The sequence below is a fragment of the Phyllobates terribilis genome, unplaced genomic scaffold, assembly GCF_046119375.1.
Source record: "Phyllobates terribilis strain yellow unplaced genomic scaffold, ASM4611937v1 Scaffold_11__3_contigs__length_659146591, whole genome shotgun sequence".
In the NCBI taxonomy this organism is placed as follows: domain Eukaryota; kingdom Metazoa; phylum Chordata; class Amphibia; order Anura; family Dendrobatidae; genus Phyllobates; species Phyllobates terribilis.
The window spans coordinates 411,301,787-411,315,591 of NW_027362771.1; the positions used below are offsets into that span (position 1 = coordinate 411,301,787).

Below are 13,805 nucleotides of genomic sequence, written 5' to 3' on the forward strand. Positions count from 1 at the left end.
TGTCTTGATAATTGCCAATAATTTCCATCTATTGTCTATTCCATTTGCACAACAGCAGGTGAAATTGATTGTCAATCAGTGTTGCTTCCTAAGTGGACAGTTTGATTTCACAGAAGTTTGATTTACTTGGCGTTATATTCTGTTGTTTAAGTGTTCCCTTTATTTTTTTGAGCAGTGTATTAACAGATCAAAAAATTCCATGTACCTTTTCTTCAGTCAGCTGAAACTCTTTCTTCAGACTGTTTCGGACATCATCCTCTAGAGTATCCTTCTCTTTACAAACTGCTATGTAACATTCCTGCACTACCGTCATCTCATCGGTCAACTCAGTGATTTGGGATCTGCATGGAATCGTGAAACAGGGCATGAAATGATTGACATATACATTCTGGAGCAAAACTAAAGTCCTGTAAAGTCCTGTACACCAAAAACTCATTAGATACAGGCAATTGTCTGTCCATGGTCTCTACCATCATGTCTCCTTCTATCTGAAACTGAATCTCTCAAACTGGACTCCTTGTTTTTCCTCCCTCTACTAACCCACCTATACCTGACTTTCAATTTCCCTGGGTGGCGCCACCATAACCCCCAAGCAGCAAGCTCGCTGTCTTGGAGTCATATTTAAAACACACAACTTTCCTTTATTCCCCATATACAATCACTCACTCGCTCTTGTCACCTGCACCTTAAAAATATCTCCAAAATCCGACCTTTTCTCACCTTTGATACTGCAAAAACTCTTACTGTCGCTCTTATTCACTCTCATCTGTACTTCTGCAACTCTCTTCTAATCGGTCTCCCTCTAAACAAACTGTCTCCTCTCCAATCCATTCTGACTGCAGCAGCCAGGGTCGTATTTCTATCAGGCCGCTTCACTGACGCCTCTACCCTGTGCCAGTCATTGCACTGGTTACCCATTCACCACAGAATACAATACAAACTCATCTCTCTCACCCACAAAGCTCTCCACAGTTCTGCACCGCCCTATATATCATCCTTCGTCTCTGTCTATCGCCCCTCCCGTGCCCTCCATTCTGCAACTGATCTAAGACTAACATCCTCCTTAATCCGAACCTCACACTTCCGTCTCCAAGACTTCTCTTGTGCCGCGCCAGTTTTCTGGAATGCACTGCCCCAAATGATCAGACTAATATCTAGCCCCCATGTCTTCAAACGGGATTTAAAACACATTTGTTTAAACAAGCCTACCACCTTAACTCAGTAACCTAACTCTCCCCTGTCCCCTTCTAAATATTAATCTTAATCTGCCCCTGCGTATTCATCTTTCCCCACATCCTCCATGCACCAAATACCACATGGTAACTGCTCTTAGGGTATGTGCACACGATGCAGAAATGCTCAGGATTTTTTCCTGAGCGTTTCTGCATCTCTCTGGCAGGAAAAAACGCATGCGGATTGTACATGCGGTTTCCTGCCAGGGACATGCGGAAATGAAGCGGTCTTCACTTTCATTTCCGCATGCGGGTTGACAAGCGCTTCCCAAGCGAATTTAGCATCACTTGGAAAGTGCTTGTCAACTTCACACTATATAAATCCATGCAACCGGCATGGATTTATATAGTGTGTGAATGTCAAAAAATAAAAAATAAATACATACTTTACCCTCTGATGGCCCCCGGTGTCTTGCTTCATCGGTCCCGGCTGCCGGCAGTGAAGACTGTAGGACCTTCCGACGTCAGCGTCACGTGACCCGTCACATGACTCTGACGTCAGCGAAGGTCCTTCATTCAACCGCGAAGTGCGCGGGAAGCCGGCAGGACGCAGCGCGGGCCGTCAGAAGGTGAGAATATATATATTTTTTATTTTATTCTTTTTTTTTTTAATGGTACCTGGGTCTGGATGAGAGTCCTCTCATCCACACCCGGGTACCATCCGCACATTAGACCGCATGAAAAGCGCATCAACATATACAGTGATGCGGATTCCATGCGGTCTAATGCAAGTCAATGGCGGCAAAAGAGCAGCGTTTCCGCAAAATTAATTGACATGCTGCGGATTTTTGAGCGCAGCGTTTACGCTGCGGAAAAATCCGCATCATGGGCACAGCACATGCGGATTTCCATTGGGGAACATTGCTGCCCTTCTACCATGCATTTTTCATGCGTTTCCGCGGCGTTTACGCAACTGCAAAAACGCCGCGGAAACGCATGAAAAACGCATCGTGTGAACTCAGCCTTAGACAGATACTGGCTGATGACCATGTTCTTCCTATTGTGTCCCCCCCCGTTTGCATATAGATTGTAAGCTTGCGAGCAGGTCCCTCACTCCTCCTGTAACTGTTGAAAAGTGTTACATTGTATTGTGTATATTGTCTGTACATGCCCTTACTTAATTGTAAAGTGCTGCGGAATATAAATAAAAATTATTATTATTATTATTATTATTAAATACAGAGTCTTACTGTAAATTAGCTATTGCAGTGTCGTAGGCCTGACTTAGCTGTCCCTTTTCGGCTTCAAAATGCTCACTCAGCTCCATTCTCATGTGGTTCTTAATGTCTTCGTGATGCTGCTCATACGTGCGCTCACACCTGGGAGGACAGGGCTTTATTAGTCCACATCGAATTTGAAAATTTGTCCAATAATTACCGTGCTGCACATAGTTCATTTAAATCTGTTAAAGAGGTGGTCCACTACATTGTATAATGCGCCCATCGATTTACATATTTTAAATAATTATTTTTGTAAATACCCTCTGCTTCCATATCTGCCTGTGAGTGGCGCTATCGCTGCTCGCTCAGTACGCATCACGTGCCGCCGGCTGCAGCCGCAGCTGACATCACGTAAACTTCCGGACTTCCTTGATTTCCCCATGTGTGACCCAGTCGCATGCATCCTCCCACCACCCCCCATGATTGACTGCGCTGTGGGAGGTGTTTCACCGCACGTCACACCCCAGTATCCAGCACGCGCTTGTGGTCAATGAAAGCAGAGGAGAGGAGAGCGGGAAAGAGCGCACTGGATACTGGGCTGTGACGTGCGGTGAAGCACAGCCCACAGCCCATCAATCAGGGGGTTTCGTGCGACTGGGTCACGCCTGGGGGAATCAAGGAAGTCCGGAAGTTGATGTGACGTCAGCGGTGGCTGCAGCCAGATCACGTGATGTGGACTAAGCGAGTAGCGATGGCGCCGCTCACAGGCACATATGGCAGCAGACAGTATCTACAAAAATACTTGCTTAAAATGTGTAAATCGATGGGCAAATTATACAGTGTAGTGGACCACCTCTTTAATTTGCACTTTCCTCCCATTCTTCCAAGAAGCATAACTTTTTTTTTCCCCCAAGTTTCTAATTACACTACTTTTCCATTCAATAAACTGAAATATTGGGAAAATCTCAAGTGGGGTGAAACCAAAGCAAGTTTTTGGGGTTTTGTTTTTAACTGCATTCATTGGTAAACTTATGTCAAAATTTATATATATTTTAACCCCTTTACCCCCTTGGGTTTTTCCGTTTTTTGTGTTTTCGTTTTTTTGCTGTCTCCCCAGAGCCAAAACTTTTTTATTTTTCCGTCGATTTGGCCATGTGAGGGCTTGTTTTTTGTGGGATGAGTAGTACTTTTGAATGACACCATTGGTTTTACCATATCGTGTACTGGAAAACGGGAACAAGATTCAAAGTGCGGTGAAATAGCAAAAAAAAAAGTGCAATTCCACAATTGTTTTTTGTTTTGTTTTTAGAACATGTTCACTAAATGCTAAAACTGACCTGCCATCATTATTCTTCAGGTCATTACTAGTTCGTAGACATTAAACATGTATAGGTTCTTTTTTATTTAAGTGGTGAAAAAAAAATCCAAAGTTTGCAAAAAAAAAAAAGTCGCCATTTTCCAAGACCCATAGCGCCTCCATTTTTTGGGATCTGGGGCCGGGTGAGGGCTTATTCTTTTGCGCATCGAGCTGATGTTTTTATTGATAGTATTTTGATGTAAATACGATCTTTTGATCGCCTGTTATTACACTTTATTGCAATGTTGCGGTGACCAAAAAAAACATAATTCTGGCATTTGTTTTTTTTCCTTGTTACGCCGTTTACCAATCGGATTATTTTTATATATTGACAGATCGGGTGATTCTGAATGCAGCGATACCAAATGTGTGTATATTTAATTTTTTTATTTTGAATGGGGGAAAGAGGAGTGATTTGAAGGTTTTTTAGCTGCTATTAGCTGCTATCATCTGATCGCCTGTGCTACACACAGCAGGGCTTCAGGGATTCCACCCGCGCCTGTTAGGGGGCATATGTCAGCTGTAGAGATAAGCTGTCATGTGACTGAAAACATGCAGGCTCAGCACCGAAGCCTGCATGGAGTGCAGGGATACGACCTTGGACATACTCAAACTTCCAAGGTCGTAAAGGGGTTAATATATATCTTTTATTACCTGTTAAAAAAATGTAGACCTTTGTAAGAATAAAATGTTTATGCCATTTTCTATAGAAGGAGCTGTAAAAGATCTTCGTTTTTAAGAGACAAGCTGTATCTACTTCAGGTACCATTTTAAAGAATAAAAAACATTTTAAATCGCTTTTCATTAAGGTTTTTTTGCAGAGCTGTGGGAGTCGGTAAGCCAAACCTCCGACTCCTCAATTTCCTCGACTCCACAGCACAGAATCATTTCAACTATAAGCCGAGATCCTTAGATCAGGAACAGAACAGACATTTATAGGACATTTCATAACTTTCCCAAATTCTTATGAAAACATTTACAGCACATCCTGCATTATATTACTGAACCCAATGTATTCTATATTTTAGGAGTCGGTCCATTTTATCACTCTACCAAAATGGACACTGATTCCAACTCCACAGCCCTCTTTTTTTTTGGGGGGGGGGGGGGCGAGGGGACTATAAAATACTTAATTCTAGAGTTTTTTTTTTTTTTCCTTTACTGTATGGGTTAAATATTTTTATATTTCTAAAGGCTGGGACTTTTACAGATGAGGATATACCAACTATGCATATTCTTTATTTTTCAAAAAGGACAAACACTTGAACTTTTAGGTTTAAACTTTTTTTTTATTGCACTATTTTTTATTTTTATAGTCTCCCTAGAAGACTTGAACTGTGATCACTTGATGACTTGTACAAAACATTGCAATAAGGTAGTGTGAGCATTGTCAATTTGCCAATCTTCAATAAAAAACAGTCACAGGTATCAGAGATTGAACTGCAGTAATCAGTGCCCATTGTTGGCAATGTATCCAAATGTTATGGTCACTTTAGAAGGCCGATTCAGGCTATTAAACATTTGCCGATCAACTATATACAAGCTGATCAGTGGTCGTTTATTAGTCTGATTAGACAGTCTGACAATTCTGTTTATACAGAACAATTGTTAGTACGATCGTTCTTTGCCTGTTGCACGTCATGGTATCAATAGCACATCACCTGTTTTAACAGGATGATGTGTTGTAGCTAACTATGATTTTTAAGCCAGCTTAAAAATAATTGCATTCGACAAATGAGCATTTTTCTCATTTGTTGGGCGTTTGCATGCCTGTTTAACCACTTCGCGCCAGAGCCTGTTTTTGCCTTCGTGACCGGGCCAATTTTTTCAATTCTGACCACTGTCACTTTATGAAGTAATTACTCTGGAACGCTTCAACATATTCCCCTGATTCTGAGACTGTTTTTTCGTGACATATTGTACTTCATGATACTGGTAAAATTTCTTCGATATCACTTGCGTTTATTTGTGAAAAAAAAATCGGAAATTTGACGAAAATTTAGAAAATTTTGCAATTTTCAAACTTTTAATTTTCATGCCCTTAAATCAGAGAGATATGTCACACAAAATAGTTAATAAATAACATTTCTCATATGTCTACTTTACATCAGCACAATTTTGGAGCCAAAATTTTTTTTTGTTAGGAAGCTATAAGGGTTAAAAGTTGACCAGCGATTTCTCATTTTTCCAACAAAATTTACAAAAACATTTTTTTTTTTTTTTAAGGACCACATCTTATTTGAAGTGACTTTGAGGGGCCTTTATGACAGAAAATACCCAAAAGTGACACCATTCTAAAAACTGCACCCCTCAAGGTGCTCAAAACCACATTCAAGAAGTTTATTAACCCTTCAGGTGTTTCACAGGAATTTTTGGAATGTGGAAGAAAACAATGAACATTTAACTTTTTTTCACAAAAATGTTACTTTAGACCCAATTTTTTTATTTTCACTAGGGTAACAGGAAAAAATGGAATACACAATTTGTAGTGCAATTTCTCATGAGCGCGCTGATACCCCATATGTGAGGGAAAACCACTGTTTGGGCGCACTGCAGGGTTCGGAAGGGAAGGAGCGCCATTAGACTTTTTGAATGTAAAATTTGTTTGAATAATTAGCGGATGCCATGTTGCATATGGTGAGCCCCTGATGTGCCTAAACAGTGGAAACCCCCCCACAAGTGACACCATTTTGGAAACTAGACCCCTTAGGGAACTTATCTAGATGTGTGGTGAGCACCTTGCACCCTCAGGTGCTTCACATCAGTTTAGAATATTGAGCCGTAAAAATAAAATTTTCACATTTTTCCCACAAAAAAGGTTTTTCATCCCCTAATTTTGCATTATCATAAGGGTAACAGGAGAAATTGCACCATGAAATTTGTTGTGCAATTTCTCCTGAGTACGCCGATACCCCATATGTGGGGGAAAACCACTGCTTTGGTGTACGGCAGGGTTCGGAAGAGAAAGGAGCGCTATGTTGGCTGGGATAGGCAGCAGACACCATGTCACATTTTCATGCCAAAACAGCAGAAACCCCCACAAGTGACCCCATTTTGTAAACTACACCTCTCAAGGAATTCATTTAGGGAAATAGTGAGTATTTTTTAATTTTTAAATTTATACCATTGGGCAGTGAAGAAAACATATTTATATTTTTACCACGAAAAAATGTTTTACCCTCAGATTTTACATTTTCACACAGGGCAATGGGTAAAAATGGTGCCGAAATGTGTCACACAATTTCTTCTAAAAGTGGCAATACCCCATATGTGGCTGTATCGTACCGCTCAGCCATACGGCGAGATCTGGGGGGGACGGAGCGCTATTTGACAATTGGAGAACAAATTATTGTAGAATAGGCATTTGGATTTGGGAGCACAAAATTTTCTGAATTTCTTTTGGGGGGCAAGGGCCATTTCGCTTTTCCAGAGCCTTTCTGCTACCAGTAACTTGGAAGTCCCTTATATTTTTAACAGATGACGGACCTGAGTCGGGACTAGCTTTTTTTGAGGACTGAGTTGAAGCTTTTATTGGGAACATTTTACGTAACATTTATCCGGCGCTCTAGGCTGAGCACTTACATCGGGGTTTCCATCTAAATTTCCAAGTGATGTAACTCAGATGAAACCCCTGCAGGATCCATTCACTGTAATGAGGCAGCAGAGTTACTCTGGACTCCGTCTGGCCTCTGTTTAGCGGTGTCCTTTTTTTCAGAAGTGCTCAAAACTGTGGCCAACCGCACTTTTATGCACGCCTAAAAAAACTGACACCGTGGGATCACAGGCCAGACGGCATCCACAGTGGCCTATATCTGCCTCATTACAGGGAATCTTCCGTCATGGGTTCCGTCTGAATCAACTATTTCAGAGATTTACACGGAAACTCTGGTGTAAGTGCTCAGAGCAGAGCGCAGGATAAATGTGAGCAGAGCCTTACTGCGATCTTTGGGAGACATAATAAACAAATCAGTAGCAGGTGAAGAATTGGTTTTATTTATTTTTTACGCCGTTCCTCGTGCGGTATAAGTGATGAGATTACTTTATTCTTCGGGTCGGTGCGATTACAGAGATACCAGATTTATATCGGGTTTTTATGACCGACAGCTGTCACACACTAAAAGACGCTTTTTTTGCAAAATCTAGTTTTTGCATCGCCATATTTTGAGAGCTATAATTTTTCCATATTTCGCCGACAGAGTCATGTGAGGGCTTGATTTTTGCGGGACGAGTTGACATTTTTATTGGTACCATTTTTGGGTACGTGACATTTTTTGATCGCTTTCTATTCCGTTTTTTGGGAGGTAAAATAAACAAAAACCAACAATTCAGGAATTGTTTTTTGAGGTGATTTTTTATGCCGTTCTGCGTGTGGTAAAAGTGATCAGGCAGCGTTATTCTTCGGGTCGGTACGTTTACAGCGATACTACACTTACTGTATATTTTTTTTATGTTTTGTTTTCACAATAAAACAATTTTATAGAAAAAATATTTTTTCTGCATCGCTTTATTCTGAGAGCTATAACTTTTTTATTTTTCGGCTGATGGAGCTGTATGGTGGCTTTTTTTTTGCGGAACAAGATGACGTTTTCAGCGGTACCATTTTTATCTCCATTTTGCTTTTTGATCGCATTTTTTTCCACTTTTTGTTTGGCGATATGATGAAAAAGCATAGTTTTTTGCTCCGTTTTTTATTTATTTTTCTTACGGTGTGCACAGAAGGAGTTAATTAGTGTGACAGTTTTATAGATCGGGTTGTTTCGGACGTGGCGATACCAAATATGTGTTCTTTTTTTGTTTTTGCATAAATATACGGATTTATTGGTTTAATATTTTATTTATTTATTTTTATTTATTTTGTGATTTTTTTTTAACAGTTTGAAAACATTTTTTAGACTTTTTTTTTACATTTTTACTTAGTCCCTGTATGGGACATTAATTTTTATTTTTCTAACCACTGTTCTCATGCAATGCAATAGACATGTATTGCATTGCATGAGAGCTCTGCTGACAGTTTCACACTGTCTGTCTCCTGCTAGACTTCAGCTGCAGGCTGAGCCTAGCAAGACACCATACATGGCAGATCCGGAGGCGGTCATGTGACCTCCGGCTGCCATGACAACGGCAGGTCCTGTCACACATCAGGGGGCCGTCGGAGAGGTAAGTGGACGACCCCCTCTCCTCTCACTATCTTCTAAATGCCGCGATCACTATAGATCGAGGCATATAGAAGATAGCAAAGGGTTAACATCATTGGGACCTGATCCAATCAGGTCCCGATGATGTCCCCTGTCAGAGCTGAAACTCTGCACTGCACCCACAGCGCTTGCAGGACCCTGGGGGTCCTGAGGGCAGCGGGACATCCGACCGTTCATAAACGTCGGCGCTGCACAAAGCCCAGGCAGCGCCAACGTTTATGTACAGTGGGCGGTCGGGAAGCGGTTAAAAGAGCCGATAGTTGAGAACGAGCATTCCTACAAATGCTCACTCCCCGATTATTGCCAAGTCTAAATAGGCCATTACAGCTGAATATATATTGATCTCCTCAAAGTAGGACAGAAGCACAAAACACCAAGATCCTGTTGGCACCTTTCAATAGATTCCTTCTTATCCTTATCAAAGTCTTCCAGCATTTGTCTCATTTCACTACAGAGTTGCTGGTTCGCAGCCTTCAATTTCACCTCATTTGCTGTCAGTTCATTGACACACAGCAAATGTTTCTGCAGAAAATAAATGGAAACAATATTAGACAATCAGAAAAAAAAATAATTAGCTGTAGTGTGTATAGTGTGGTGTATAGTGTGTGTTGCATTAATTACAGTCAGATATTTTTTCTTTCATTGAGACAAAAAAATCAAGTTTCTACTATATTATAGAGGTACTCTAGGGAGATTAGTATGTTTTTTTTAAATCCACATTACATTTAAAAACCTATAAAGGCTCATATCCATATATTTGTTTTAATTGCCACTTCAAAGGCTTCTTACAACTACTCACTGTGAAGCTGATTCTGCTTCTGAGTGCTCCCCCTCCTTTCTTGGATCCTACGTCAAAGATCAGGGTCTCGATTTTCATCTTGCTCTTTATGGAAGATAGCCTCATGACAACACCTCATCTCCAGTGGGTTCCTGTTTCTTTGTACAGCCATGGCTTGTTCAGCTGTGAGGCCGCATTCTCCCTGTGCTCCCTACCTGGTTCTTCACAGCTTGATATTTCACATGCAAGCTGTGAAGGTGCGGATAGAGAGCACAGAACGAGCCATGACAGTTCACATAATGTACTGTAATGGCTTGTTCTGTGCTCCCTGGCAAAACATTGACAGCCAGCTTGTATGTGATAAGTAAATGTGAATGTTGGAAGCTTTGAAATTGTCACATACAAGCTGTGAAAGAGCAGGCAGGGAGCACAGAGAGAATGAAACAAGCCATTACAGTCTGAATAGCCACACACCAGAGATCAGGCTTTGTCAGGGGCAGCCTTTCATAAGGTGCAAGAAGCAATCCAAGCTCTGTGAAAGCAGGCAAGTTGGGGAGCAGCATCATTATCACAGTAAAGTCCTTCTTAAAAGCACATGAAGTGGCAATTTAACCCCTTAACCCCTGAGGGTGGTTTGCACGTTAATGACCAGGCCAATTTTTACAATTCTGACCACTGTCACTTTATGAGGTAATTACTCTGGAACGCTTCAACGGATCCCCCTGATTCTGAGATTGTTTTTTCGTGACATATTGTACTTCATGATTATGGTAAAATTTCTTCGATATCACTTGCGTTTATTTGTGAAAAAAAACGGAAATTTGGCGAAAATTTTGAAAATTTTGCAATTTTCAAACTTTGAATTTTTATGCCCTTAAATCAGAGAGATATGTCACACAAAATAGTTAATAAATAACATTTCCCACATGTCTACTTTACATCAGCACAATTTTGGAACCAACATTTTCTTTTGTTAGGGAGCTAAAAGGGTTAAAAGTTGACCAGCGATTTCTCATTTTTCCAACAAAATTTACAAACCCATTTTTTTAGGGACCACATCACATTTGAAGTCACTTTGAGAGGACTTTATGACAGAAAATACCCAAAAGTGACACCATTCTAAAAACTGCACCCCTCAAGGTGCTCAAAACCAAATTCAAGAACTTTATTAACCCTTCAGGTGCTTCACAGGAATTTTTGGAATGTGGAAGAAAAAAATGAACATTTAACTTTTTTCACAAAAATGTTACTTTAGACCCAATTTTTTTTATTTTCACAGGGGTAACAAGAAAAAAATGGACCCCAAAATTTGTTGTGCAATTTCCCCTGGGCACGCAGATACCCCATATGTGGGGAAAAAACACTGTTTGGGCGCACGGCAGGGCTCGGAAGGGAAGGAGCGCCATTTGACTTTTTGATTGTAAAATTTGCTTGAATAATTAGCGGACGCCATGTTGCGTTTGGAGAGCCCCTGATGTGTCTAAACATTGGAGCTCCCCCACAAGTGACCCCATTTTGGAAACTAGACCCCCCAAGGCACCTATCTAGATGCATAGTGAGCACTTGGAACCCCCAGGTGCTTCACAAATTGATTCATAAAAATGAAAAAGTGTTTTTTTTTTCACTTTTTCATTTTTACGAATCAATTTGTGAAGCACCTGGGGGTTCCAAGTGCTCACTATGCATCTAGATAGGTGCCTTGGGGGGTCTAGTTTCCAAAATGGGGTCACTTGTGGGGGAGCTCCAATGTCTGGGCACACAGGGGCTCTCCAAATGCAACATGGTGTCCGCTAACAATTTGAGCCGATTTTCCATTCAATTTGTTAGCGGACACCATGTTGCATTTGGAGAGTCCCTGTGTGCCCAAACATTGGAGCTCCCCCACAAGTGACCCCATTTTGGAAACTATACCCCTCAAGGATTTTATTAAGGTGTATAGTGATCATTTTGAACCCAGAGGTACGACACAGAATTTGATAACATTAGGTCATCATATTGAATAAGTTGTCATTAGTCTTGAGCGCAAGTGCTCGCTATTTGAGTTTGCATCGGGTACTCAGGTATGCACCATGTACTGCGTGTGCTCGAGTGACATGCTCGAGTCCCTGCCCCACATGTTTCACGGTTATTAGACACCCAAAAAAAAACATGTGGGGATCGCTCGTGCATGGCAGGCAATCCCCGCAAAGTTTTTTTGGCCACGAAGCATATGGGGCGGAGACTCGAGCATGTCACTCAAATACCCACGATACTCAATGCATACCCGAGCACCCGATGCAAACTCAAGTAGCGAGCACTTGCGCTCAACACTAGTCGCCATATCGTCATTTTTTTTCTTACTTTTGAAAAAAATCCCAACCCCATCACAACCCTAACCCCAAACCCAGCCCTAATCCTAGCCCTAACCCTAGCCCAAACCTAACCCGAGAGTTTATTTTTTACACCGTTCCTCGTGCGGTATAAGTGATTAGACGACTTTATTCTTCGGGTCGGTGCGATTACAGTGATACCAGAATCATATGGGGTTTTTATGATTGACAGCTGTCACACACTAAAAGACGCATCTTTTGTAAAATCTATTTTTTGCATCGCCATATTTTGAGAGCTATAATTTTTCCAGATTTTGGCAGACAGTCATGTGACGGCTTGTTTTTTGTGGGATGAGTTGACGTTGTTATTGGTGCCATTTTCAGGCACGTGACATTTTTTGATCACTTTCTATTCCGATTTTTGGGAGGCAGAATAAACAAAAACCAACAATTCAGGAATTGTTTTTTTTTGTTTTTTTTTTATTCTGTTCCGCGTGTGGTAAAATTGATAAGGCAGCTTTATTCTTCGGGTCAGTACGTTTACAGCGGTACTACATTCATATAGTTTTTCTATGTTTTGCACTTTTACATAACAAAAGCAATTTTATAGAAAAAAAATAGTTTTTAGCATAGCTTTATTCTGAGAGCTATAACTTTTTTATTTTTCGGCTGATGGAGCTGTATGGCGGCTTGTTTTTTGCGGGACGAGATGACGTTTTCAGCGGTACCATTTTTATTTATATTCGTCTTTTTGATCGCATGTTATTCCATTTTTTGTTTGGCGGTATGGTGATAAAGCATTGTTTTTTGCCTCGTTTTTTTTTTTTTTTTTTTACCGTGTTCACTGAAGGGGTTAACTAGTGGGACAGTTTTATAGGTCAGGTTGTTCCGGACGCGGCGATACCAAATATGTGTACTTTTATTGTTTTGTTTTTTTTATAATAATATTTATTGATGGGTACATTATATTTTTATTTTTGGTGGATTATTTTTTTTCTTTTTTTTTTTAAATATTTTTACAATTTTTTTTTTTTTTTTCCACTTTCTGACAGTTTTTACACTTTTTTACTCTGTCCCACTCTGGAACTTTCACTTTTTTTATTCTGATCGCCTGCACAGCATATGGATGGAGCACCATCCCTGTGCCGTGCAGGCTGTCAGCGCTGGACAGGGAGAAGATAGTTTGGAGATGCACTGCGCATGTCCAAACAATCTTCCTGTTGTCTGGTGACCCGGATGTTGTCATGACGACATCGGGTCGTCATGGCAACATCCTGGAAGCCACGGCAGACAGCGCTGGAGGCCGGAAAAGGAGGTGAGTATCTGCGATCACCTCCCCTTGCCACCGCAATGCTGCGATCGACTTCGATCGCAGCATTGCGGGGGTTAATGTGCTGGGAGCGGTGCGCGACCGCTCCCTGCACATTGTACCGGGTGTCAGCTGTGACAATCAGCTGACACCCGGCGGCGATCGCGCCCGCACAGCCTGTGTGCGTGCGCGATCACGATGACGTACTAATACGGGTCTGGCTCTTAAGTCCCAGGGCACAGACGCGTATTAGTACGTCTAATGTTGTTAAGGGGTTAAAACAGTAAAATGGATATTAGCCTGGATTGATGGCTCTGGTTTGACATCTAGGGAACTGGGGAGATTTCACCTGGGCTTGCTTTGAGTTACGTTTATCAAAAGCAAGAGAAACAGGAAGGTACAGGTACACGATTGAATTGATCCACACATGATCCATAAGTGGTGATATGGCTATGTATATGCAAT

At 41.2% G+C, this 13,805-nt stretch overlaps 1 protein-coding gene across 2 annotated transcripts in view; it reads right to left on the reverse strand.

Moving 5' to 3' along the window:
• Positions 1 to 13,805, reverse strand: part of CEP152 (centrosomal protein 152) — a 65,610-nt gene that overhangs the window by 20,152 nt on the left and 31,653 nt on the right. For both annotated transcript variants that reach the window (XM_073653072.1, XM_073653073.1), the window contains exons 15-17: positions 9,336 to 9,466; positions 2,423 to 2,551; positions 206 to 341 (exon numbers count right to left, since the gene is read on the reverse strand). In XM_073653072.1, coding sequence (XP_073509173.1) covers positions 206 to 341; positions 2,423 to 2,551; positions 9,336 to 9,466 — 396 coding nt within the window. The remainder of the gene's footprint in view (positions 1 to 205; positions 342 to 2,422; positions 2,552 to 9,335; positions 9,467 to 13,805) is intronic.